The following is a 25,188-nucleotide window of genomic DNA, read 5'->3' as shown; positions in this document are numbered from 1 at the left end:
CCCTATAATTTGCAAATATTTAAACACAGAGCTTAATTTGTAAATATTGAAACAAATCAAATCAAAAGGAAATTCCTCATATATTTAAGATAAAAACATAACACTATATATTTTACTGATCATATCATTAATTCAATCAAATAATATAACTTAATACAAGAGAAGAAAAGAAAATTTGAGTAAGAACTCTAAAAACAAGTCCCTCACTTTACTATATTACAAACCATACAATAATAATAATAAATATCAAGCATCAAGAATAAGCACTCAGTCATAATAAGAAAAGATAAAAGCATTAAAACGCGAAGCTCTCAACACAAGAGCAAGCCTAGATGGGGAGAAATACTGGAACATTGGTGATGGCGATTTATTGAACCACATGAGGACTCCATTTGAGTGGCCTATTAAACCAAAAGCAGAACTAAGAAAGAAAAAACAATAAAGAAATAGATAGAAAGAAGTAAGATGAGAGTGCTAGAACTACCAGTTACATCCACAAAACTGAGAATCCAGTTCTCCAAAAGCTTAGATGAAAAATCTAAAGGACCGGAACGACGATGACAAAGCAGACCGAGGTGGGGCGGAGGCAAGTCAGGCTAGAGCGGCTGCAACTTACGTCGGTGGATTGTGACCATGGCAGGCGAGATCCACATCAAGAAACAACCGGCGCAAACAACAACAATATAGAAACAGGGAAGGCGAGATCCTAGCAACCAACGCAAAACAACAACAGGGTGGTAGGGACCGAGGCACAAACAACGAGGACACAAAAAGTAGAGGGGACGGCGTCAAGATGGACGATGATGACACCAATGATAGTGGAAAGGCGAGGCGGACAGTGATGGGGAGAAAGAGGACCAAAGAGGGGGAAGAAGAAAGGAAAGCGAGAAGACAAAATAAACTACCGAAGGCGACGAGAAAACCTTCGTAAGAAGGGGAAAAAACTCTAAACTCTAGCATAGCACTACTAGCGCCAGTGGAAAAGCTCCTAGAGGAAGGGGAAAGACAAAAGCACTAGTGACCGCCTGCAGAGGAAAATCTCCTCCCCTCCGCCTAGCCTTAAGGTGGAGTAATATAAGTTTGTATATTACTCTCCATGATTATGAACCTCGTATATTTAAATATCTAAGGTTATTTGTCTGCAAGCCATAACCAGCACAGATCACAGAGGCACGCCAGAGAACTCTTGGGTGGACAGAAATGGTGGAAGCCTGCCTTCTCCTCTTGGAAATGCTAGTGATTATAATCAAGTAGATCCTGGAAATTTATAGATGATTAATTTGTACTATTTATTGATGAAAGTACTTCCCAGTTTGGTAATGGGTCAATACAGTTTTTCTATAAAAAAAATAAAATTTAATTTCTTCTCTTCATCCGAGGCATATTAGATCTAGCCTCAGGCACGATCTTGATCAAGAGTTTGAAATTTTAATGCTAACACAGTTTCTCTGTACCAAAATGCAATCTGAAATCAAACTAAGTAGATTCTGCACAGCAACCTTCTTCTTTTTTTTAATAGATATATTCATCTATGTAAATGATCCACAATCAAATGATAGTAAGAGAAACAACTATGCAGAACATGAATATTAAAAGAAGCAAAAAAAAAAAGACACACCAGTGGATCAAAAGCAAACCAAACTATGTTGTCCATGAGTTGAAACTGAAGCAATAGCTGAGAAGTAGCAGTAGAAACATCTTAACCTCATGCCTTGTGCAAATGCTTAGCCCATCTCCGAGCCATGAAGGGGTCAAGGTAGTCCCACCGTTCGGCACAGCTACTTCTGCCTCCAATGCTTAGGTCCCTCCCTCCAGGCACACATCCACCGTCGTCGTTGTTTCTCTCACTCTTCTCACTGAATCCGACAACCATTTCCCCGGTCCTTTGCCACTCTTCTCTTCCTTCTTCGACGTAGCTATAACTGACAGTTATGAAGCTGTCATCGCCAGTTAAATCCAATGGAATTCTCCTCTCCTCTCCACCCCTCAGCTCCCCCAACCTCACCGAGCCCCCCTGATCGCCAATCCTCAATTGGGTGTCTCTGATAAGGCCTCCGAGAACTCTTGCCAAGTACTCCTCGAACTCATGCATCACAAATCCATTTGACATTCCGAATCCAAAACCGATGTGAAACTGGTGAATTGGAAAGGGCAGCTCTGAGTCTCGACCGACACGGGCTCGAGTTGGACTGTCTGACAAGTTGAGTATGCATGAGAGAGGATTCCGGTGAGTCCGGTCTTCTAGTATTTTAACTCCCTTCTGTAGCCCTTCCATTGGGTCAGCTCCACCAACGTAACAGAGGCGATCAATGATTTGTAGAGCCATCCGCTTACCATTCGTTGACATGCGCTTCAAGGGGAAGGCACGGGTAGCAGTGGAGGAGCAGGTAACAATGGCCAACCGGTCGATTGCCCGCAATGAGAAGACTACAAGTGCCATGGATTGCTTGAGGAGCCTCAAGTGTGGACCATTGGGGCTTGCAACAAGGACAAGATCTGTGGCTTGTTGAGGTGCTAGTCTTACTGAGAGGTAGGCTCTCTTCCAAGAATTTGGTGAAGCACATTGCTGTGGAACTAACGTATCAGCAGATGGCGAACGTCCATGTAATCGACTGAGAGCTGCTACTGGTGCAGGAATAAGCATGAACTGGAGACTAGGGTGCAAAGACTCAATGATGGTAGGATCAATCGGGTCATCATCATTGTACCGGGTGGAACGGAGGAAGGAGCGCCGGTTGACACGGGAAGTTGCAATGGAGTCATCGAGAATGCGAAGGATGGGATCAGCATGGTGCTGAGAGCTAGGTGCAGTGAGATCTCGCGGAAGCTGAGACCACTGAGCTCGGCAGATCGGGCATGTGGTGTTGCCATGTCGAACATTTGAAGCGATGCAAAGGAAGTGGAAGGAGTGTGAGCATTGGGCTGTAAAAATCGCACGGTTGCTCTCACAATCGCCGCCACTACCACTGCTACCACCATCAGTGGCACCACAGCTGAGAGACTCGAGGCAAATTGCACAAATGTTCTGCAAATAGTTTGCACAAAACATGCATTACAAGAATAGGACTATCAAGTTCTAACATAGAAAATTTCAATTCGAAAGCCAAAAGATGTATGCAAAACAAGGAAGTATAAAGCATATCTAAAGTTATTGTTTCTCGATACTTAATCTTTAGACAAACGATTCAATACTTACCTCTAATTTTGGTCTCTTAATCCAAAGACAAGTTCTACGATACTCTATAAAAATGGTCGAAAGTGTCAATTACTATAACCAGGAGTACCGAATACCCCTTAACTTTTAAGGGTCAAATAATGTGTTTATGTTCTTCTCCTTTGGATGGTTCTACAAATCAAAACAAAATTCCTCAAATAAATCTCCAACCAGATCGTTAAATTCTTAAGGAGATACTCAACGAATCTGCTGCTTAAATTCTATAACAACTAACCTATCGGTCGAGCATTGCAAGTAAAATAATAAAATATCAGTTTTAGCCACTTGATGGATCAAAGAGATAGAATCTAGTAGATGTTATCCACTTTTTGATGGCAAATACTGAGTTTTTGACCAAACTAGCCTTGGTCTAAAACTTTTTTTATCGTAATGGACTACCTTTAAACTTATTTACTAAATGAGATCTAATTTACTATAGCTCAGACAAAAATGCTGAACTATGCAGCATTTTCAGTGTTCTTGTCTGATCCTAAAACGCTTTCCAATATTTTATGTATATAAATCGTTTTAACTTAATCATTCAGCAATTTAAAAACAAAATTGTCCGGCAATAAAAACACTGAACTAATCAGTTCAGCGTTGTTGTTATAGCTACAGTAAATTAGATCTCATTTAGTAAATAAATTTAAGAGTAATCTATTTCAATAAAAAAATTTAAATATAAGTCTATTTTAGTCGAAAACTCCCAAATACTTAGAGCAGCTTAGGGTACAAATTTTTGAACTTTGTGATGGTCCACAATTCAGCTAAGGAAAAGGTAGTCTTGTCTGAATTATTTGCTGCGGTGTATCAGAGCTGTACACCAAATCCGGCCGTCAAAAGTGGGGACCGTTGGAAATGGAAGGTCAAGATGGGCTAAAACCAAGGAAGGGGCCCACGTAGAAGGAACCCTTTTGACCGGGATGGTGCTGGACGAGCACCGAGACAGGATGATTGCGAAACAGCAGGGCCGGTCAGGGTGGGACCCATCCAACCATAAGCCGAGCTTGGTGGGTTTCGAGGTGGGCCCACCACCTCGGTTTTTATGGGGCTGTCGGCTATACACGGCTCCTCCCTGCCTGTGGAGGACTCACACACACAGCCAGCCTTGGGTGTTCTCCCCTCCCCTCCCCTCCCCTCTTTTGTTGCACTAATACTCGAAAATCCAAGTGCCTATTTGCATATCTGCCCAACTAAAATTAATCCCTAATTATTTTTCTCTGTTGCTAAACTAGATAACAACAAGAGGATGATGACATTAGCTTAATTAAAATTTAATACATTTTGCAAAATTACTTTACCTGAATTGACCAAATGACTTAATATGAACATGCTTCCTAAGATTGAAAGACACACACAGTTTAAACTCTTTCAATTTTGACAGCAGTAAAAATATAACTCAGGAAATTAAAATGATATTAGATCATCTTGCTTCTTATAATGCCTCCCTTTGACCTATAGATTTGGCAAATGAACACTTATAATGCCTCCCTTTGACCCATAAGAATCTATTGATTATGCCTAAGAACATCACTCTTTGGATAATGAACTAGCTTTCTTGCATAACTATAGGAGAAAAAGAAGAGGAGGATCAAATAAAGGGGGGAAAAAGAAAAGGAAAAAGGAGTTTAAAAAGGAAAAAGGAATACCTTGTCAGTTAAAATAGTGGTTTCTTTCTTTTCCTGGTTTCCCTCAGTGTTGTCTGCAGATATATTCACCGCGGAGCACGAGATCTGCAAATAATAACACCCAAGCCATTGGCATTAGATTAGAATTAAAAAGAAGAAGAAAAGGAAATTTAGACAAGACTAAGAAATATTTGGAGATCGATTCTTGTGAGAAATTAAAGAAGTAAATTGTTATAGATAATGCATTTTTAAATTAGGATGGCGAGAGAAGAGGAAAATGGGGGAGGTAATGCTATCAAATCATTACAAAGAAGAGAAACAAACCCCAAAGAAGATAACTTGAAGTACTTGGGGATATGCATTAGGATTAGACACAAAGACAAGCGATTTAAGAAGGACCCAAATCGAAAAACTTCATCTGTTGAAAGGATTATCATCAAAATCCTACTGAATGCCGTTCAAACAGGCAGAAAAACAAGTAATTTGAAGCAAATGGAGGAGAAAAAGAGAGAGAGAGAGAGAGAGACTACTATTTTAGGTGGGTGAGAGGGAGAAGTCTCATTGAAGCAGGAAGCACAAAGGAAGCCAATCCTTTTCGCTGCTCTCCTCCATCTCGATTCTTCTCCCCCCATTCCAATCCTCCTTCTTCTTGCTCTCCTTCTTCTTGCTCTTCTTCTTGCTCTCCTTCTTCTTGCTCTCCTTCTTCTTGCTCTTCTTCTTCTTTCTCTTCTTCTTGTTCTTCTTCTTCTTGTTCTTCTTCTTCTTGCTCTTCTTCTTGTTCTTCTTCTTGTTCTTCTTCTTCTTGCTCTTCTTCTTCTTCTTCTTCTTCTTCTTCTACCTTCTCTTTAGTGGGTTGCCCACAAATGGGTTGCTCTCTCTCTCTCTCTCTCTCTCTCCTAATTATGTTTATTTGCCTTTGTTCTGCTGTTTCGAGAACAGAGTCCCCACTTTTTAAAAAAGATAATTTTGGATTTGTTTAGGAGATAATTGGTACCATGCAAATAAAAAATTATGTACTTTGAGTGACTCCACCACCCAGCTCAGGCCTGGAGTGAATGTCTCGTTTGGTTATCGAACAAAAATAAACTATTTTGTATAAAAGAGAGTTAATTTCACTCTGTAATCATATCTACAGACAGAGATTTGAACTATTCATTGAAATGGAAGAAGTACGTAAATGTGTCATTTTAACCCATGAAAAATACTAATGAATGATAATATGAAGCAAAGAAGTTGGACTAGTTGTAGCTAATATGGAATTTAGAGTTCCAATGATGTAAAGGGAGATAGATATGGTAAGACTGGTAGTTTGGACTTTAGAGGAAGGTATTGAAGTGTTCCCTAAGCAAAGTTATGCTATTGAAACAGTTCTTTTGCTGGAGGTTTTCTAATTTAACTGCATTTTATTTTTTAATTTAGCGTATAATTATTTAATACATATATTTTTTATATTCGATACATATTTTATTATAATAAAATACATATAATTTATATATGAAATCTATCATTACAAATTAAAAAAATTAATTAAATTAAATTGCAAAAACCTCTTACTTGTTAGTAAACTGGAAGTTATTTAATTACATTTTGACCCCTTTAACTATCACTTTATCACTTGGTATCACTTTCATCTCATCGAAAAAAATATATAATTATCTAAATATATACATTTCTTAAATTATCTAATTTTATCATTAAACTATACTGTCAATATTTTAATAAAAATTTTGGTAGAAATAATCGTAAAATTTTAACTAATTTAATAAATAGATAAAAATGCTCTTGCTTTTCTCTAATTATTTCAAAATCTATTTATAACATGGAGGAAACAAGGGTATTTTTGTCTTTTCTAAAAAATCTAACGGAACTTCTACCCGAGAGAATTTAGTGATACAATTAAATAATTCAAGAGATGTATGTGTAGGAGGTGAAAATAATATCGAGTGATAGTTAAGAGGGTAAAAATATAATTAACTCTTGTAAGTTTTAAAAGTAAAAAATAAAAAATATAATATCATAAGGTCCATAACTCATTGTCACATGTTAAGGTACAAAAGAAGACAACTTCTAAGCGACAAGGCTAAACTCAATCAACACTCAATCATGTATTAAAAAACTCTAAACATGACCCAAGATTGGTTTAAGTAGCTTTACAAGGAGATCATCTCAGGATTGCTTAAGGGATAAGCTCATTTAAGTTGATAAAAACTTAGTTTATCTAGCTAAATGTTAATACCTGAATAATGGAGGACATATTATTTATTAACTATATATTTCTTTTCAAGAACATATATATATATATAGAGAGAGAGAGAGAGAGAGAGAGAGAGAGAGAGAGAGAGAGAGAGAGAGAGAGAGTGCATTGGCACTATATAAGAGAAAAAGATTAGCTAATGATGAAGTAGTTGGTACATTAGACAATTGACCATCTGATGTCACTCTCTCTATCTTTCTATGATGGGGGGATATCCAATGGCACTCATGTGAAAGAGGTGGTGTAGTTTCTTTATGTCTTGATCTGGTTCAATCTTCAAAGTATTTTTGACCAAACTAGCTTTGACTCATGTGAGAGATATGATACAGTACACTTCAAATGTAACTCCAGCAAACTGATTTTTAAATATAGAGATTTTTATAAATCACCCCCCCTTACACTTTATCTATTATTTTTTTTATGATTTTATAACTCAATCTTTTTTTTATAATTCTTATTTAATACTCTGATATTATATAACAAAGTTACCTAAATACCTTTATTATTTTTTCTTATTTTCGATAATTCTTCACCATCATTGTCGTCATTGCAGCCACCACCACCTTTCCTCATCTTCCTTCTCCCCCTCATCTTCCTCCTCACGAATCTAGTAAACTTTTGTTAAAGAGAAATAGAATTTTATAGATTAACTCCGCTGTTGTAAAAACCTTGACTAGAATTGAAAACCAAAATTTGCTCAAGATTAAAAGGAAACTACAATCCAAAATCTAAGCTTGTTCTTTTGTTAGCAAGTCGATCAGCAACTTGATCAACTTTAAATATAAGTAACTTTATAATTACTAAAATTACTAATTAATTTTTTTTATGTCATCTATAATGAAATCAATAGACAGCTTCAGACTCCCCTCAAATGGTGACCAAGGTGGAATAGTATTCTAGTTATCCAAATTGATTGATCAATAACTGTTACATTATCTCTCCTCATAGGTAATAGGCCATGAGACAATTGCTTGGCTTTAACAAATCAGTAGGACCCAATTGTTGGTCTTTTTAAGATTAAAAAAAATTACTGGATAATCTAATGAAACGTAATTACTATATTCTAGCTTCATTTGGAACATTAAACTCTCACATCTTGAATATAAAACTTTTAATAATTTATTTATGAAAAGAGGGTAATTAAGAGAGCTTATATGCAGGAGGAAGCAGTGGACTAAATAGAAAAGGCAATTCAATCATTTTTACATATTTATTCTTTTGTTCTATAATTTTTCTTTCTTTTTTCCCTCTTTTTTCTTTATACATGTATTAGTTGGGGACCATTTAAAGGCAGCTCATATATTTGTTTCATAACTCATCCAGGGCCCATCTTGTAACTCTAATCTAGTATGTGCTTCTGATGGTTGGCATTCTTTTTACCAAGGCATTATGTACAATTTATTGCAAGTCTTGTGTTGGTGTACTTGACTGTCCCAAATTTATAGTTTTGAAGTATCCAACCGATTGGTGATTTGATATGACTATTTTGCACAAAAGTAAAGTTAGTTAGTGAAGGAATATTTTACTGTAGATTGACAAGAAAAACTAATTTAGAAGAGAATCAGCTGCCATGAAATGAAAGTTTGAGATCAACGTTGCATCATGGATATGATGTTTTTCCCATCACTTGGTTTTGAGATGGAAAAAAAAAAAGAAGTGACTGTCTTATAAGTATTGGTCGAATGATTAAGTGATCAAATTGATTGCATCTTCTCATGAGCTTTCACTCTTCTTCCCCTCTCTCTTCTTCTCACCTCTAGAGATCTTCTTGGTCATCATTCGCCGCAGCCTTCCCTTCACCGGTAGTCACCCTCCCCCATCTCACCACCCATTCCACCTTGCTCCCTTTTTCTCTTCGCTGTAGTCTTCTCTTCTTGTCTCTTCCCTTTTTCTGCTCGTCGTTGACCTATCATCGACTTATCTTCCTCATGCCTGGTCCCCACCCTATGAGGCTCCCTCATTTTGAAGTGTTGGCTTTGGCAAGCTACTCAAGTCCTCTCCCACCTCCCCAACTTTGGTTTCGACTGCCAACTCTGCCTGGACCCTGTCGTAATCTAATCCTCACAATTGCTTTAGCATTGTTTGTAGAGAGTTGTGGATGCCTCTATTTTTGTCAAGGCTTACTTTGTCATTGAGGTTTTCTGCCCAGAGTTACTATGGCCACGACTATATCTCCCCCTCTTTGATTTTATTTCTTTTAGGATTTTGTTTATGTTGCAGATTTATATTTGTCAAGTCTACTGAGCTAATGCGCTTTTGCTTGCGTTCCTTGAGCTAGCTTCATGATGCTACCATTCATGGTGTGGCCATGGTTGGCCAAGTGGAAGGCTTGTCTCCATCGGTATTGTCCTACTCCCTCCATTTTTTTGCTCAAGAGCTTGAGATTCGTATTGCTTTTTAACTGTACCTGACTTATCTATTTGGTCGATCTATATATCAGCTAAGTAAAGGATTTGTTCAAGGGCTCTTAACTATAGCTGTACCTAATTACTATGCTTAATAAATCGTTAATCTATAAATTTTTCATTAAAAAAAAAAAGAAAAAAGTGATCAAATTAAGTGGGTTCAATTTTATAAATCACTAGCCAAAGTAATATTCTAGCTCGAATGTCAATAGGATTATAGTTAAAAGACCTTGTGTTGTACTGAGTATTATCATATTTGAATCCTAGCAACAATTCTAATGGTTTAATTGGAACACCAAAAATTTCCTCCTTCTCCTGTAAGAAATATTATAACTTGAATGAATATGAATGTAAATTTGTTAATCTTAGCACTATCGGCTTATCTTAAAAAAACTAATCACTTTTTAGATAAAGAACTATATGAACGAGACACTCCACAGGCAAAAAGGGTAAAACAGAACACACAAATAATACAAAATTTAACATAAAAAATCCTTATAAACTAAGAGTGCATATCTTCTATAAAGTAAAATCAAGCACTATGAAATTAATGGTTACAATTATATATATAAACCGATTGTTATTGCACACAATCGGTTTGATAGTATTTTGCTTGATTCCTCCTCAATGCATAACCTCATTTGCTTGTCTCCTAATCTTATTGATTAAAATTGTAGTTCAACCTCAGTTACCTTTGAGGCGATCACCGATCTCTCCTTCTATTTTGGACTAAATGAGTATAAACTAAATCAAATGTCTTCAAACTTCTAGCATCTTCAAGGCATCCTCTTTCTTCTCCAAATTATCACACTTATCACCTCTTATGAGTTAATCCTCTCCTTTTCAAGTTGCCATTTAATATTATCTGAAAGATAGCCACTAGAAAAATTTAATATAATCCAATATAGCCCATTCGAACCAAATCTAGAGTGTTCAAACGGGTTTGCATTTTGAGTGTACCATGTTCCAATAGCTTTGGAACATTGAAAATAAGTTGTTCTCCAGAAAAATCTGTTTGAATGATTTTTCCCACCTTCAAAGTAACTTTCTCTTTGTTAACTTCTGCCTGAACGAGTTTTCCTCATTGGAAATATATTGCTCTACGATTTCCGTTTGAATGCTCTTCCCACGTTGGAAACATTTTGCTCTCAGAAGATTTTCGTTCGAATGCTCTTCTCACATTAGAAGCATTTTACTTTCTAGAGATTTTTGTTCAAACGACCTTCTTACGTTGGAAACATTTTGCTCTCTGGAGATTTCGGTTCAAACATCTTTCCCACAATAGAAACTGCTTTGCTATCTGTTGACACATTCCTTCTAACTGTGTGTGCCACCTTCTGTTTGAACAGATTTCCAACCCTTCAGTAAATCAAATTTCACAAAAAAGAAACAAACTCGACTAACCAATCTTTTCGAACAAAATATCTTCTCGCTTGGGTTTTATTTGTCACAAATTTGCCAATTATAAATACCAACGTATCTCCTTATTTCCCAGCATTGTTGTGATACATTTTCCCAATTTTTTCACCTAACTGCAAATAAAATTTTTTGTACCCATTTTGTATAGTTGAAGCAGTTGCTATTAAACTTCAGGGATTGAAGAACCAATGCAACTGCTACAAGAGCATAATTTCTGCGAGTTATCCCTGCTCAACTATCGCAATGAAAAAGGTTTGTCGAAAAATTAACGACAGTTGACATAAAGCTGGATAGAACAAGCCACAGTAAATTGCTACTGGTCTCAATAGTTCCAATATGGATTTTCTAGCAGTAAAATACTCTCACAGAAGATCTGAGAAAGTTATCATGCAAGCTGGACAACCATCCTACTCAAAGAACTGAGTCAGGCAATTGCAATTTCTCTTCTTTTTTTTTCTTCCACAGCATCATCTCCAGGTAACTGCGAAATAGAAACTTGTTGACCATCGCAACTATCAAACTACAATTTGGGAGTCCATAGTTCTTAGCACACTTATTTCTTGTTTAATCTACTAGTGACACGCTCAAATACACTAAGCATCAGCATACAATTTTGACTGGCATTTCTTCAGACTGTTTCAATTTACAAGGCAAGAAAAAAAGCATCAACAAAGTAAAACATACAAGTTCGTCCAGTGGCCTTGGGTTTTAGAAGGCTTCCTAATTTTCCTAATCAGCATTACCAATCAGCAAATATGTACTTGTTAAGTCCCATTGACGTACCACACACGAGGATGATGAGAGAGAGAGAGTGCCTCAAAAGATCCATCAAATATTTCCTTTAGGAAATCAGTCTTGCAAAACTGAGTTATTCTACAAAGGGTTCATTTTGTCACGAAGATAGATGCCTTCTGTGCTTGGATCTCCCTAGAATGCAGACCCGCAGACGCTGGCTGAGTTTCTGGCCCTTCTCCAGCTTCTCGCATTTCATTTTCTTCCATATGGATATTCGCTTCTTCTGCCCCTTCTGCTTAGGAGATGGCTTCCTCCTACATCTCAGCGGTGTTGCAAATGCCCTTATCGCCATCTGATGGAAACAGAAGCATATAAGTATTGGACAAAGAAAAAAAAAACTGCCAGCAATGTATTGACAACACTCGTAGTTGCTTTGATACTATGAACAAAAGTAGGAAAACATTGTTCCCATATCCTTTCCTCCACTCATTCCATGTCTATATAAAATTTTGGATGCTTGGTCATTGTAGCATGCTCCTAAACTATCGACCAAATAAAAAAGCTCTCTCTGCACAACAAACAAAGACAGATTTCAAGGTACACATTCTTTCATCGAAACTTCCTTTGCTAAGAAATCAGCATGAATCCCTGCAAGTTTGACATTGAGTTGAACACTAGCCAACCATATATTGTCAGGAAAAGATTACATGACGACGATGAGGAGGAAACAACAGTATGTTAAGGATTCCTAACTCAATTCAAAACAAAATGATAATCACCTCTTGAGTTGTAAAAAGCTAAGATAGAAATAAGTGTAAAACAAGGATGAAAAGCTGTGGCAGAATGAAAATAAATGGAGAGGTTTGAGAAATAAGTTGTTTCCTATTCATTGTCATCTGAATAAGTTAAACCAGCTAATCTCCAACCCCCATGATGAGCGAGGCAAGCAGAGCCACAAGCGAAGCAAATCACAGAAAGCCCACAATAGTCCAGTGGAAGTCTGCGGTTGAGTTAGCCTACCTCGCATAAGGGATGACCCAACAGAAATCGCAAGTGCTGATGATGGAATTTTGGCCCTCAGCAATAGCTCGAGTCCTGAGAGGTGCAATTTCTAATTCACACACGGAGATGAGAAAGCTTATGTGCACTCTTAGGCACCGGTAGGGATTAGTGCATGAGACCACAATCCTTAAAGTGATGCATGGAAATCACCCTTGAAAAGAGTGGTTCAGCCAAACATGAAATGTTAAATGGCTATTTGCTCAATCCCAAACAAAATGGAAGATTGGCTCCGAACAGAAGAAAAAGCAAGGGGATTAGTCTATCCTTGACCTTAAATAATGAGCTTGACTCCTTTTATGAACCTCAGTCATCTGAGGCCCCATACTTTCCAGGAGGTGAAACTAAGCTGGTGGACCAGCCTTCATCCATTAGTGAATACTTCCAGAACTGCAACAGAACTCAGAAAACGGCACTGAGATCTGTTAACTATAGCATGAAAGGGAGTTTGCTTATAGAAACACAATAGGCTGGTTGAAAGTCTAGTGGATCCAACAGAGATAAGAATCCAGCCAGGATCATCTACATAGCTTCTCTACTCATGTGTAAATAACAGGCAGCCGCATTCAGTAGGTACTATTACCCGACATTTGTTATTGAAGGTCCCAGTGCATTCGCCTGAGGATGACCCCTTACTTACTTCCCCCAGTGAAGAACATCTCCCCCAGCTTTCTTTGTTGGAGCTCAAATAGGAGCAGCATTCTTCATTTTTGCTGTTCGACTTGTCCTAACAAGCAGAGTAAATCAGTCAGAGAGGTCACACAAATTAAGCAAAATAGTTATTTTAAGACACAAAACTCTGTATTGAGACATCTGTACTATGATTTTCATAGCCAAAGGATTTTAATACTGATAAGAAGTGATAAAGATGATTTACAATGCAAGTCACTGAATGCGCTCAGGCAAAACAAAACATAATAGGAAATGGATTATGAAAAAGATGATTACATGCAAAAGTTGGACAGATATCCAAAAAAAAGAACTTGCACACCCATGCTCTCGATATCAGCACCAGGGTTCAAGATATTACATATCCATTATGATCGTGAAGAAACAGAGGATAAGTTTTGCAAAGAAGCCTATAAAAACATAATAAAATTCCATGTATCTATTTGTCTAAATAATGGACTACTGAAACTGGACTCAGTTACAGATTTATCCATCTTCTCCACATTGATTTCTCAATAATAGTTAACTGTACAATGAGTCAAAATTAGTATCTTCCTCATCACAACATCATTACCAGATCACGGGCATTAATTACTACATTCCAATTTACAAGCCACCATATATATAAAGAACAAAATATGAGCACGGAACAGGAAGTAATTAAAAACTAAAATCTGTTGTGCAGCAAGGACGAAGTGCCAACAGTTTGATGTTCATTCCCAGTAGTTATTGGGAGTAAAAATGCTAAAATAGATTTTTCACCCGCAAATGTACTAATTCAGCACTTACTCCCATCCATTTCAGTAAGGCTATTGTCTCGACCAAGAAAAAAACCCTGCAATATCAACAACATATTTGTAACCTTATAACCGTTTTAGGAACAAAGGTCCACCATCGTACTCTTACCAGATTATTAGCATTATTCAGAGCCATATGAGATATGCTTTCCGATAGCAATTGAACAACTGATTTTACAGATGAACCTGTCAATGCAACCAGCAAGTTAGTGAAAGACCTATGCGAAATACCAAACAATGAAGATATCACCGCACCCTTTGGAATGCTAGGTGGAGCTGATGATGAACTGGATGCATCAGTACTTGCCCTATGCACACCTGAGATGATATCATACAACAACTTCTGCAACCAGAAACACAGTCAATATATCAACACACACCCTTTTGCAATTATCATGCCACTCGACTATAAAAGTGGCAACATAGAGAACCCCCATTAAAGTTATAGGAAATTACAAACCTAATTCACCAACAACTAGTCTATTTGCCAATTGTATTTCATTTGCAACCCTTTCTTTCATCTTAGTCTTTCCAACATTCAAGCAATACCAATATCAGCAAAGGAGAATAGAAAATCACCTCATGGGCACCAGTAGCAGCCTTCAAATGCCCCATATCAGAGTACTTCTCCATCTTACTTGAACATATAGAAGAGATTTGTGGGGGCTGGAGAACATTGTAAAAGAATAACCAAACAGAATCATAGTAAAATTGTGGTCTTCGTGAATTGTGATTGCCTTCAAATTTAATAATATTTTTATCACCCTGCAAAATAACCAAAACCAGGATGTGGTTAGTATTATGTCTTGAGATGCAACATCCATCACCATCAAGTATAATATGATTGTAGCACATAATGTTCTTACCGCATATGCCTGATAAATATGATCAGAATGATGCGGTTGAATAAATCTATCCTCAGAAGCATGTCCAAATAATGCTGGAATATAAGTCTTGGGTGCAAACTGTGGACAGAAAATAGCACAAACAATATATTTTCTGTTGGATTTTAATTCCACAAAGGGATCATAAAAGCATGTTCTGTAGAAATTCTGATGTTCCATACTTTACAAGAGACAAGTTGTCTAGGATGTTCATGCTTAAAAAGAATTACCTATCCATCTCTTGTGGACATAGTGAATTGTAACTTCCAACATAAATACCATGAGTTATGTTGACCAGCTAAATCTCAATGTGTCAGAGAAGACTTTAGGACTTTTTTTTTTTTTGGACTTTAAAATCTTTTATGTGCAAGATTCTTCTGCCATGACCTAATTAGCAATATCCCATCCAAGTAAATATCTTACTTCAACCAGTGGGATGAAATAATGTCAGCAACATGTGATCAGCTGGACAGCAAGGAGCTAGAAAGAATAAAGAAGCCATTGTAGAACTGTAGTCTCAAAAGTGAAACGTATATGGTTCTTGGCTTCATTCCATTTCCTCTTTTGAAATGTGTAACTAACAACAGTAACTAAACTGATTTAGGATGGAACAAAGAGCTTAATTAAAGCAAACCTGTATGGCATTTAGACCCATAATGTCAAACTTCGCCCTCTTCTGAATAACGCGCCGCATGTACTGAATAGCCAGTTTGACCTGATGGGACAATAACAGCAAACGTATCATCTAAAAATTAAAAAGCATCCGCATAATAACTATATATGCACATATGCTTCAATAATGTCAAATATGTGTCAACATTATCTTAGTGTAATAAACTTTTCTGACATGGTAAATATGATAAAGGTGCTCATCAAGTTATCCCTTGTAGGACAACAATGATGTTTAATAAGGTTCAGTATATTTGTTGGAAAAAACTTAAGTTACAAAGTACTGGTGGCACTGATAATCCATCATACACCAATTCACAATTTCGAATTTTTGACCTCTTGCCCCTTTATTTCTGAGATGTCATCTTCTTTACAATCATGTCATAGCAATGGATAGACGTGATGCATTTTTTTTATCAAGGCCTAATCTCATGACCTACTACATCTTAAGATTCTTGCATCAACATTTGTAGATAACTGACCTACTCATTGGCAAAGTATTTAAAGTTCATATGAAAATATTAAATAGCAGCATTCAGTGAACAAGATATCAAAATATGAGCATTATCTAAATCATAAGCTGATACAATTATATTAACTTACATGCACTATCAACTTGTGGCAATTGTTAAGAGTACTGTAATAAGATCATGTTCAACAAGATATTTACAGGCTTGACTGGGAGTTATTTCCCCATAAGTTCAGAAAACCAGTACCCTCCGCTAAACTCATGCTATCTGATAGAACATGGTGGAGAAGAACGAAAATAGTTCTTCTATTTTAGCCAAAAAAAAAAAAAGTAACACCTCAGTTATACTGAAAAGCATCCAAGAAGCCAAGTCATAAGGTGCTTGATGATTTTATAAGAAATTAATCTCAAAATGAAGTGAAATAAGCACTGGTACAATGTGCAAACTAAAGGGAAAACAAAATATAAATATAGAGAGAAATTAACATTTCATATGCAACAGATGCAAAATACTAGTGGATAACAGCTACCTTTTGATCTACTTACAGAAGTTTGCAGTCAACAAATCATTTGGTCAATAAAACAATGGAAATACCTAACTGATATACAAAAGTAATGCATATATTCAAACAATACTCCCGCAAGTCACTGATCAATTTTGATTGACATCATGTCAGACTAAATATGATGCTAGCTAATGAATATCTCAGTTGACTCAAAATAACAGATCAAAGAAATTAAATTCTTAATAACAAAAGGCTCACCATAAACTTAGGGAGCTGGATCTTATAAACATCCACTAGCTCCACCATAAGATCAAATAAGTTAGAAAAGGCACTATCCAACACCATGCCAGCAATAGAGGGGTCTTCTGCTCCATATAAAAGACTGTTGCACTGAAATGCATCATGACAAGTACAGAACTGAAAACACTATCATCTCAGAAAATCTTCCCATCCAACATTAGAATACACATGATAAACTATAGAAAGGCACTCCTAGATGTTGTACACTGAAGCAGGATATTTATATATGGAGGACACAGTGAGGAGTGTAATTAGATAATTACAGTGAGGAGTGTAATTCGTCTTAAATTGCCATAAGAAATATCCTTTCACAATTTCTCTACAACTCTTCATAATTCAAATATCAATAAATGCCCAAATTACTACAGTATGTTTCTTCACAACACAGAATAAGATGATCTACTCCAAGGAAAAGAGAATAATGAAACAAAGCATATTCATTAGGACATAATTTCAGCAAAGATCAGCTGAAGTTGCAGGCTATTGATTCTGTACAGAATTACCTCGTCACAGCACCCATGGATCGTCCCCATAGCCCTATACATGATACCTTCTTATTGCTCCGTAGATAAGAGATCACAATCCTGAGATCCTCTTTCTGTCATCAAGTTATTGACATCATAAACATCCTATTTCATAACTTTAAACAGGGCAATGAAAAGAACAATATACCTCATGCCAACCAAGGCTTACATAATCTCCGCCTGATAATCCTGAGCCTGAAAAGTCAAGAGTGAAGACGGTGATATTTGAAGGAAGAAGGACCATTGCAGCTTCATTTGCATCTGCTCTACATCCACTGCATTCACAAATGACAAGCAAGCACATGTTCTTATTTTTGAAGGATCAAAAGGAATATATGGTAGCAGGCAAAAGGAGTTAAACTGCAAAGAGTCCATTACCCAATAGTCTCTGACAAACCCCATAATAATTACCTTCAGAAAAGACAACAAATAAAACTAGGAGGACAATTTTTCACCTCAGATTTTTCGTATCAGCAAGGAATGGCTTAAAATCTATTAAAGTTGAAACTTGGAACCATGCCCCAAATATTCTGTCTATTACTTAGGGCCTAGGCAACAAAGATTAATATATCCCAAAATGTAAGCGCTCTATGATTTTTATATTGCTGAAGTTAATATCAGTATAAAGTCAAGAGAAAATCAGTATCAACCACCAAAGATCAACATTTCATGCGTATAATTATGCAGTTTCCACCAGAGTTGAGATAATACTAATGTCCCATCTCAGTATTGGCTACCCATCAGAGAACCCAAGGTATCAAGCTAACAGGACTTGGATATGCCAACAATAAAGTTTGGATTGCTTTTAGTTTTGGAAGTTAAGAAAATATTGCTTGAATCACTGCAGCCCTTCTAATCTGAAAAAGACCACATGAGAAAAAAATGACATAAAAGGACCAGTTTCCCAAAATAAACAAAAGAACCTAGAAATGTCAATACCATGCTAAAGAAGGTAACTTTAGTACAAGCCAAAGTTATAAACATGAGATATGATACTAGAAATGCAGATTGGTCAGAACAATACTTTACCTATTTCCATGGCAGTAAATGACACAGGGAAGAGCAGTATTCTCAGGGATAACAAAGGGAACATAGTGGCTGCACTGCAAGGTATCACCTCTTCCATTTGAAAGCTGTCAGATTTAAGCACAAGCCAAGGTTAAGAAATATCTGAGCAATAATAATTATGGAACTGCAGAAAGACAGGAGAAACCTTGGTAACTGATCTCCTTACTTGCCTCCAAGTCTAGTCGTTTGAACTTCCTTCCTGCAAGAGTGAATTCTGATTCCCATAAATACTGGTCCGGATTATATTCTGCCCTGTATGTCCACCATATAAACACAATATGAATATTTAACATAGTAATATTATTTGATACCGATAAAAGTAAAACCAACACTAATATTTAAATTTGGTTTTGATTATCTAAAGTTTCGATTGCAATGAGCAAAATTTATCCATAAAGCATCTAAATAGTAATGTCATAATATGGCAAGATTATTACCATAAAAGAAGCAAAGATTTCACATTGAATAAGTGTGCATTAGATGAAGCCTATAAGGAAAAGAAACATAAAGATGAAATAATAGATTAGTGCGAAAACCTATGAATATTGAATGATAAATGGGGACTCAACTTGCTCTTATAAATAATAAGTTAAATTTAACCATCCGACATAACCAGCAAAGAGGTTCTCAAGTGGATCTTAGTTATTATTATATAAGTTAATTCATCAATTATTCTAAAAACTTAAGCTGATAGAGGATAATAGTTTAAAACCAAACTATTATAAATGGATGGAGGTTTCATGTTTTTAATTGCAAATAGCCTAGTAGATTCGAACTCAAGACCTCCTTCTCTAATACCATGATAATTCATCGTGTTAATCTAAAAGCCTAATCTTTAGAGTTAAAGCTTTTAGAGTAAAGATGCTAGGACCCAAATTCTAAAAAATGCTCGACCAGATGTGGCATAGGGAAGAATGACAATGACGATTTGACACAAGGCCAAAAGCCAATATAGGAGGCTTACGTGGTGGAGCCTCAAAGGAGAGCTTAGCAAGCTTAAGGAAGGTACAAAGTAAGGTTCTGAAACTCAGTAGAAATTGAGATCGACCATTAGAAAAAACAATACATATCATCCATATTGGTTGTATTGGTTGTATCAGCCGCCTGTAATGAATCGGATTACTTTTAATCTCGTAAAATTCTTAGTATTATTTAAAATACAAGAAAATTTCTAAAAATGTATAAAAAATAACAAAAAAATAAAAAATAAAAATTCACAAATGAATCTTAAAAACTAAAGAAAAGAATTATAATGAATTTCAACTTGAATTTGATAAATTTTATGCTCAAAATTTACTACTACAGAACAACAGTGAAAAGAAAGACAAAAAAAATGAGTAAGAAAAAATAAGATCTCTTTACTGTTGTTCTATAGCAATAAGAAAAAAATGAGTTAAAAAATAGATGAAAAAGAGGGAAATAAAAAATGGGAAAAAAAAACTCATCCAAGTTCATCAAAATGTGAAGTAGCAAGAGGGGCTCACTGGATCGGCTACAGAATGAGCTTATAAAGGGTAAAAAGTTAAAAATTTGATAGAATTCAATTAAGGACATTAATTACTAATGTCTCTTAGGTTAGTTACATTTTAAATTTAACTTGAATCTTAAAATTATTTCATTTTGGCCGATGCTGCTGAGTTTTGGCCAATCCCACTCGAGATTCACCGATTTTGGGATCCATAGTACTAAGATAATCGGTTCGATGCCATAAATTGAAATACTACACAAATTGAAATAAATTCGGTGGCAAAGAAGGGCATTTACCCTCAAAGAGAATGTTGAGATCAACTTGGCTTGATGAGTGTACGACGATGCTCCAAAAACTAGATCCAACAATGATGGCTTCGATAAAGAAGGAAGAAGAAAGAGAGGAAGAAAAAGTTGACATGAGGAGAAAAGAAGGGTGGAGGGATAAATTAAGGGTTTTTATGTGATGTTGGCCAAAATCCCGCACCCACCTCCCTCGTAACGTAATGGCTGAGAGGGAGGGGAGAGAAATAATGTGCACTGCACGTCACACTCTTTTTTGTGTTATTACAAATATTTCTAATAAAAAGAAATTTTGTTCTCAAAATTAAAATTGACCTATTAGGAAGCTAAGAGTAATACTATAAAATTCATAATTGAAGAAAATTAGTTTATTATAACATACCACTTAAAAGTCACTACTAAACATGTACCCATAAATTCATGTGTGGAATATATAAAAAGAATACCTTGCGCTATAGAAGTTGAAAACTCAGCCTTTTCTGAGACAATGCGTACACACTCTTATTTGCTCTCTGGCTTTGACCCTTGTGCTCCATTATACACTGGTTGTCTCTGACCAGATTCTCCATTATAAGATGCCTAGTGGTAAGGGTGCGTGGATAGTACTTCTCGTAGAAAATATTTAGAAAGTTGTCCCAAGTCAATTCTTCTTCTTTTCCTTTGTACTAGCACTTAATCATGCACTATCAATGGTCTTCTCAGTCTTCGAACATATAAGTGGTCAGTGCAACCTTCTAATCATTCGGTCAATTAAAAACTTCAAGGATCTTCTCAGTCCAAAGCAGTCTTCTCAATTGGATCAATCATCCTCTTAAAGGAGGGTGGGGAAGCCTTAAGGAACTTATCAAATATTGTGCCCTTATCTAGACTAAATGACCTAGTCTCTGATGCAGCCTGAGACTGTAATATCTGCCCACTAATAACCTGGACCAAAGTCTAAAATACTGTGAGAATTGGATCAGTGGTAGGGGCAAGATTTGTCACTAGCTCAAAAGTAAAAACTAGAATTGGTGTGGGAATTGGCATAGGGTAGGAGCCAACCCTTGTCTCCTATATAAGAGTCATCCTCTGCGCAGTGGCTACTTGTCGACGAGATACATATTGGCCTTTCCAAATTTTGACATAAAAGTAAGCATGAAATTATAACTTAGGATAAGAATAACTCTTGGTGAACTCGAATACGTGCAATTGAAGCTCCAATTGACTCTAAAAGATGAGTTAGACTTAGCTCTAATACAAAATTTGTCATAGCCAAATTTAGAATCAAGATTGGTTGGAGATGGTGCTGGAACGAATTAAGGTTTTGAGTATCGAGACTAGGATTAGGCTTCCAAAAAAAATGACACATCTTAATAGTATCAGCTATATCAGCCAATACGATTTCGAGCTATTTTTTAATTAAGTAAAATTCTAAAAATTATTTTTAAATGAAAGGAAAATTTCTAGAAATGACAAAAAGAATAAGAAAATAAAAATTACTCACATATAAAGCTAATAAACTAAAAAATACTCATTTACTTATAATCGTGATGAATTTTGAGTCAAGTCTAATAATTTTTTACGATTGTAAATTTACTGTCGCAGAAGTGAGATAAAGAAAGATATTATTGTTGTTCTTTAGCCATAAAAGGAAGAGGAGGAAAGGGGAGTTTGAGAAGGGGAGAGAAAGAAAGAAATTATGGAAGAAACAAAAAACAAAAAACAAAATACCAAAATAGAGAAAAAAATACCCACTTGTGTTCACTGAAGTTCAAAAATCGCCAAGTCGACCATCGAATGAACTTAGTAAAGTGTGAGAAGTGAGACAAGAGAAGAGTGTGAGAGAAAGAGTGAGAGAGAGTAAAAGGTGAAAACTTAAAAAGAAGACCACTGGGGACATCAATTATTGATCCCAATTTAGTCAGTTTGGCTAATGCCGCCAATCTTACTCCGAAATCAACTGCTTGGCTGGGTTTCGAGCAGGATTGGGATTGGCTAAAACTAACATCCATGGGAAGAATGACAATGGTGCCTTGAAACAAAAGCAAAATCTAACGAAGGAGGTTCACATGGTGGAGCATCAAAGGAGAACTTAGAAACCTTAACAAATGTACCAAGATGACGAGGGCAACAAGACAAACCTCATTGGTCGATGTGAGGTCAATTAGAGCTCACCAGCTGATGAAGGAAAAAAAAACGTAATTTCAATGTCGTAAGCCGAAATATTACACAAAACTGAAATTGATTTGGTGGTAAAGAAGGGTATTTACCATCGAAGAGAATCCCGAGGTCAGCAAGGGTTGGCGAGGCTACAGTGAAGCTCAGTGGACAGATATAACGACAACAATGGTGGCTTTGGTAATGAACGGAAGAAGGAGAGTTGTAAGAAGAAGAAGAAGTTGGCTTGAGGAGAAGAGGAAAGTGGAGGGGTTTAATAAAGGTAATTTTTAGGATTTCTTTACTATTTTGGAAAGACAACAATTTCGCCAAAATCCCACCCCCACCTCCCTTGTTGCATAAGGGCTGAGAGATAGGGGGAAGAAAGTGGCACTTTTTTTGGTTATTATAGAAGGTTTTAGAGAAGATAGTGAATGATCATGGTACTAGAGTAGGAGGTCCAGAGTTTTGAACCCTGTGGATCTCAAGTGAAAACATAAATCTCCACCCATTTAATCTAAAGCTCATGTCTTGGGCCTATTAAAATGTCTCAAAGAATTTGGAACATAAATGATTCAAACCACAATGAAACTATGGAGTCATACTTCAAAATTGGAAATCACTTGAAGGAGATGATCAGAGTTCAATATAAAGTACATTTAGATATCTCAGCTGATTCGACTAACATGTAACCTGAAGAGCACAATAACCTATTTTAAGGTTTGATGTTGTTCTATTTGCTGCATCATTCCTTTATAGATCAAAATTACATATTTAACATTTGCATCTTTGCACCATGAAATAAGCTTGCAAGCATTCTACGCGAGCACTACTACAACTATGGCCACAATCTTCAATGATAAAAGGGGGATGAAACTAAAAATTGCAGCAAATTAACTATAGAAAACCAAGTACAAAAGCTCATGGATGTACCTAGGAGGTCGGATCACAAAACTGATGAATTGTTCAATCATTTCAGTTTCCTATATTCCTCTGAGCAACTCCAGGTCGATCGTTCACAGAAAATAAGATTCTCCCTGAGATCATCGATATCTAAAAGCTCTACAAATTGCGAGACCTTCCCAAACCTCCATTTCAGGAAAGCAAATCAAACCTCTGTTATCCAACCCTCTTCAAGATCCACTTCTCCGATCCGCAACACAATTTCCGCGATTTCGTCACTGTCCGGGATCCACTGATTCCACCCAAATAAAGCCTGGAACTCTCAAGGAAAAGCCAAGCTTGGGGCACTCGTGGCGTTCTAGACCGAAACTTTCGCCGTTCCCCGAGATCCGGGGTTCGAATCGCTCCTCGAGTCGCACGGAATCGAGCGAAAGGAACGAGAAGCCCAGAAATCGATGAAGAGAGCAAGTATTCGAGAATTCGAAGAGGGGGGACGACTCGGGAGGCGAGCGAGAGCGAGAGGGGTAGTAAAAGCCAAAAGCTACGGGATATATGAGCGTGGGAAATGCGAACGTAAAAAGCGAGGGGGCAAGTTTTAACAACCTCATGACAATTGTTAACTCGACGATCATTATCGAAGAAGGCCTTGGGATGGTGGAGCCCGCTCAAAGGACGAAATCTCATTCGTTTGGTAAAACCGTTCAGAGCTAAGTAGGTAAAACTGTCCTGAATACTGTTGTCGTCGTGCCGTCCAACTTATTAGAATTAAAATACATTTAAACATCCGTTTATTTAATCTTTTGCGGTGGGTGTGGAGAGTGGGACGCGGGATGGTGTGTTCCAACCTAGCACAATATTAAATAATGAAAAATATTTGATCTGAGAATAATGTAGCAGTATAAGTGGGATTATGTTTAGGACTTAGTAGGAGAACTATACTTCCACAGTTTGGAGAAAGTATCAAGGGGTGTTGACTGTCATAGGATAGGATCTTGAATCACGCGGTAACCTTTTTAAGCTACTTAATGCTTCACTTTGTGACGCCGCTGATTAAGTGAGAAGCTTGTTTTCAGTTTTATTATCCTATTACCTTAATTTCTTCGTAAGATAACTTATATTATGATTGACTTGGTACTATATTTTTTTGTGATTATCCCAATAAAGTTTATAAAATTTAGCATGATAACTATGTAAACTAGAAGATTTCCTAGTTAGCATAGACCACAAGAACTTCCTTACCTCTACCTTAGAGATATTCTTGATGAATCATCATAGTAAGGCGCATTCAAACAAGCAACCAGAGGCTAGTAATCTGAGGAAATGTATCCCTCGACTTTCTTACCGCACAGTTCCTTATAAAAAAAATTAATTCATGCTCAATTAAATGGGAATCCTAAATGCAATCACCCCTAGAGTTGTTCAGATTGTCAACATGATTCCTTAATTTAAGAGACACAAGATTTACCATGCTAATTGACTAGTGCACTCATAGAGAGAGGATAATTTGCTCTTGGCTCTCCAAAGCAGCAATCTCAGACTAAATAGAGGATAGAAGGGATTCGAGAAAACCAACATAATTATAGTTTCAATTCAGTAGATAAAGATGAAGAACATATAGGTTATCAGGAAGAAAGGGAAATGTTACTTACTAGCATGCTTTAGAAAACATAATGTCACAGCCTTGGTGAAACACCTACATCGAAAAATCATAATGATCTTCACGTGAAAAAATCAATGTGGCTCTTACATGATCTATCAGTGTAATATTCTTACAAAATA

The 25,188-nt window shown here is 36.6% G+C and overlaps 2 protein-coding genes across 10 annotated transcripts; both read right to left on the bottom strand.

The window, feature by feature from the left end:
• Positions 1-176: 176 nt before the first annotated feature.
• On the bottom strand, positions 177-5,714 carry LOC140769506 (E3 ubiquitin-protein ligase WAV3-like). Of its 3 annotated transcripts, XR_012105918.1 has the most exons (4): positions 5,370-5,714; positions 4,864-4,947; positions 485-3,025; positions 177-401 (listed from the first exon to the last, which is right to left on the bottom strand). XR_012105918.1 is itself a non-coding variant. In XM_073110210.1 (3 exons), exons 1-3 carry the CDS (start codon positions 5,472-5,474, stop codon positions 1,706-1,708), a joined length of 1,509 nt encoding a protein of 502 aa, XP_072966311.1. In that variant the 5' UTR covers positions 5,475-5,714; the 3' UTR covers positions 177-1,705. The 3 variants fall into 3 exon arrangements, 2 of the variants coding, with proteins under 2 accessions (XP_072966311.1, XP_072966313.1); XM_073110210.1 differs by having other exon boundaries at positions 177-3,025; XM_073110212.1 differs by having other exon boundaries at positions 178-3,025; positions 5,373-5,714.
• Positions 5,715-11,520: 5,806 nt separating this feature from the next.
• On the bottom strand, positions 11,521-23,967 carry LOC140771222 (uncharacterized). Of its 7 annotated transcripts, none has more exons than XM_073112669.1 (14): positions 23,440-23,962; positions 20,817-21,294; positions 18,767-18,852; positions 18,562-18,665; positions 17,681-17,807; positions 17,512-17,606; positions 16,967-17,090; positions 15,699-15,779; positions 15,047-15,145; positions 14,760-14,945; positions 14,436-14,523; positions 14,290-14,366; positions 13,298-13,441; positions 11,521-12,007 (listed from the first exon to the last, which is right to left on the bottom strand). In XM_073112669.1, the coding sequence occupies exons 5-14, from the start codon at positions 17,774-17,776 to the stop codon at positions 11,813-11,815; spliced, it is 1,185 nt and encodes a 394-aa protein (XP_072968770.1). In that variant the 5' UTR covers positions 17,777-17,807; positions 18,562-18,665; positions 18,767-18,852; positions 20,817-21,294; positions 23,440-23,962; the 3' UTR covers positions 11,521-11,812. The 7 variants fall into 7 exon arrangements, 6 of the variants coding, with proteins under 6 accessions (XP_072968770.1, XP_072968769.1, XP_072968773.1 ...); XR_012106127.1 differs by lacking the exon at positions 20,817-21,294 and adding an exon at positions 14,173-14,218 and having other exon boundaries at positions 11,867-12,007; positions 18,771-18,852; positions 23,440-23,967; XM_073112668.1 differs by lacking the exon at positions 20,817-21,294 and having other exon boundaries at positions 18,771-18,852; positions 23,440-23,964.
• Positions 23,968-25,188: the final 1,221 nt, after the last annotated feature.

Source organism: Typha angustifolia, chromosome 11, assembly GCF_048772165.1.
Source record: "Typha angustifolia cultivar Huaian chromosome 11, ASM4877216v1, whole genome shotgun sequence".
Lineage (NCBI taxonomy): Eukaryota > Viridiplantae > Streptophyta > Magnoliopsida > Poales > Typhaceae > Typha > Typha angustifolia.
Note: the sequence above shows the minus strand (reverse complement) of the source record. Positions and strands in the feature narration are given on the sequence as shown.

Bases quoted from the DNA above. Each gene is read 5' to 3' on its own strand.
- LOC140769506 (XM_073110210.1), bottom strand. From the start codon at position 5,474: ATGGGGGGAGAAGAATCGAGATGGAGGAGAGCAGCGAAAAGGATTGGC. The intron at 4,948-5,369 runs GTCTCTCTCTCT...TATTATTTGCAG, and splicing joins CTCACCCACCTAAAATAGTA to ATCTCGTGCTCCGCGGTGAA. The intron at 3,026-4,863 runs GTATTCCTTTTT...AACTATTTGCAG, and splicing joins CCACTATTTTAACTGACAAG to AACATTTGTGCAATTTGCCT.
- LOC140771222 (XM_073112668.1), bottom strand. From the start codon at position 23,480: ATGATTGAACAATTCATCAGTTTTGTGATCCGACCTCCTAG. The intron at 15,780-16,966 runs GTGAGCCTTTTG...TTGTCCCATCAG, and splicing joins TCCAGCTCCCTAAGTTTATG to GTCAAACTGGCTATTCAGTA. The intron at 14,524-14,759 runs GTGATTTTCTAT...TTCTGGTTGCAG, and splicing joins CTGCTACTGGTGCCCATGAG to AAGTTGTTGTATGATATCAT.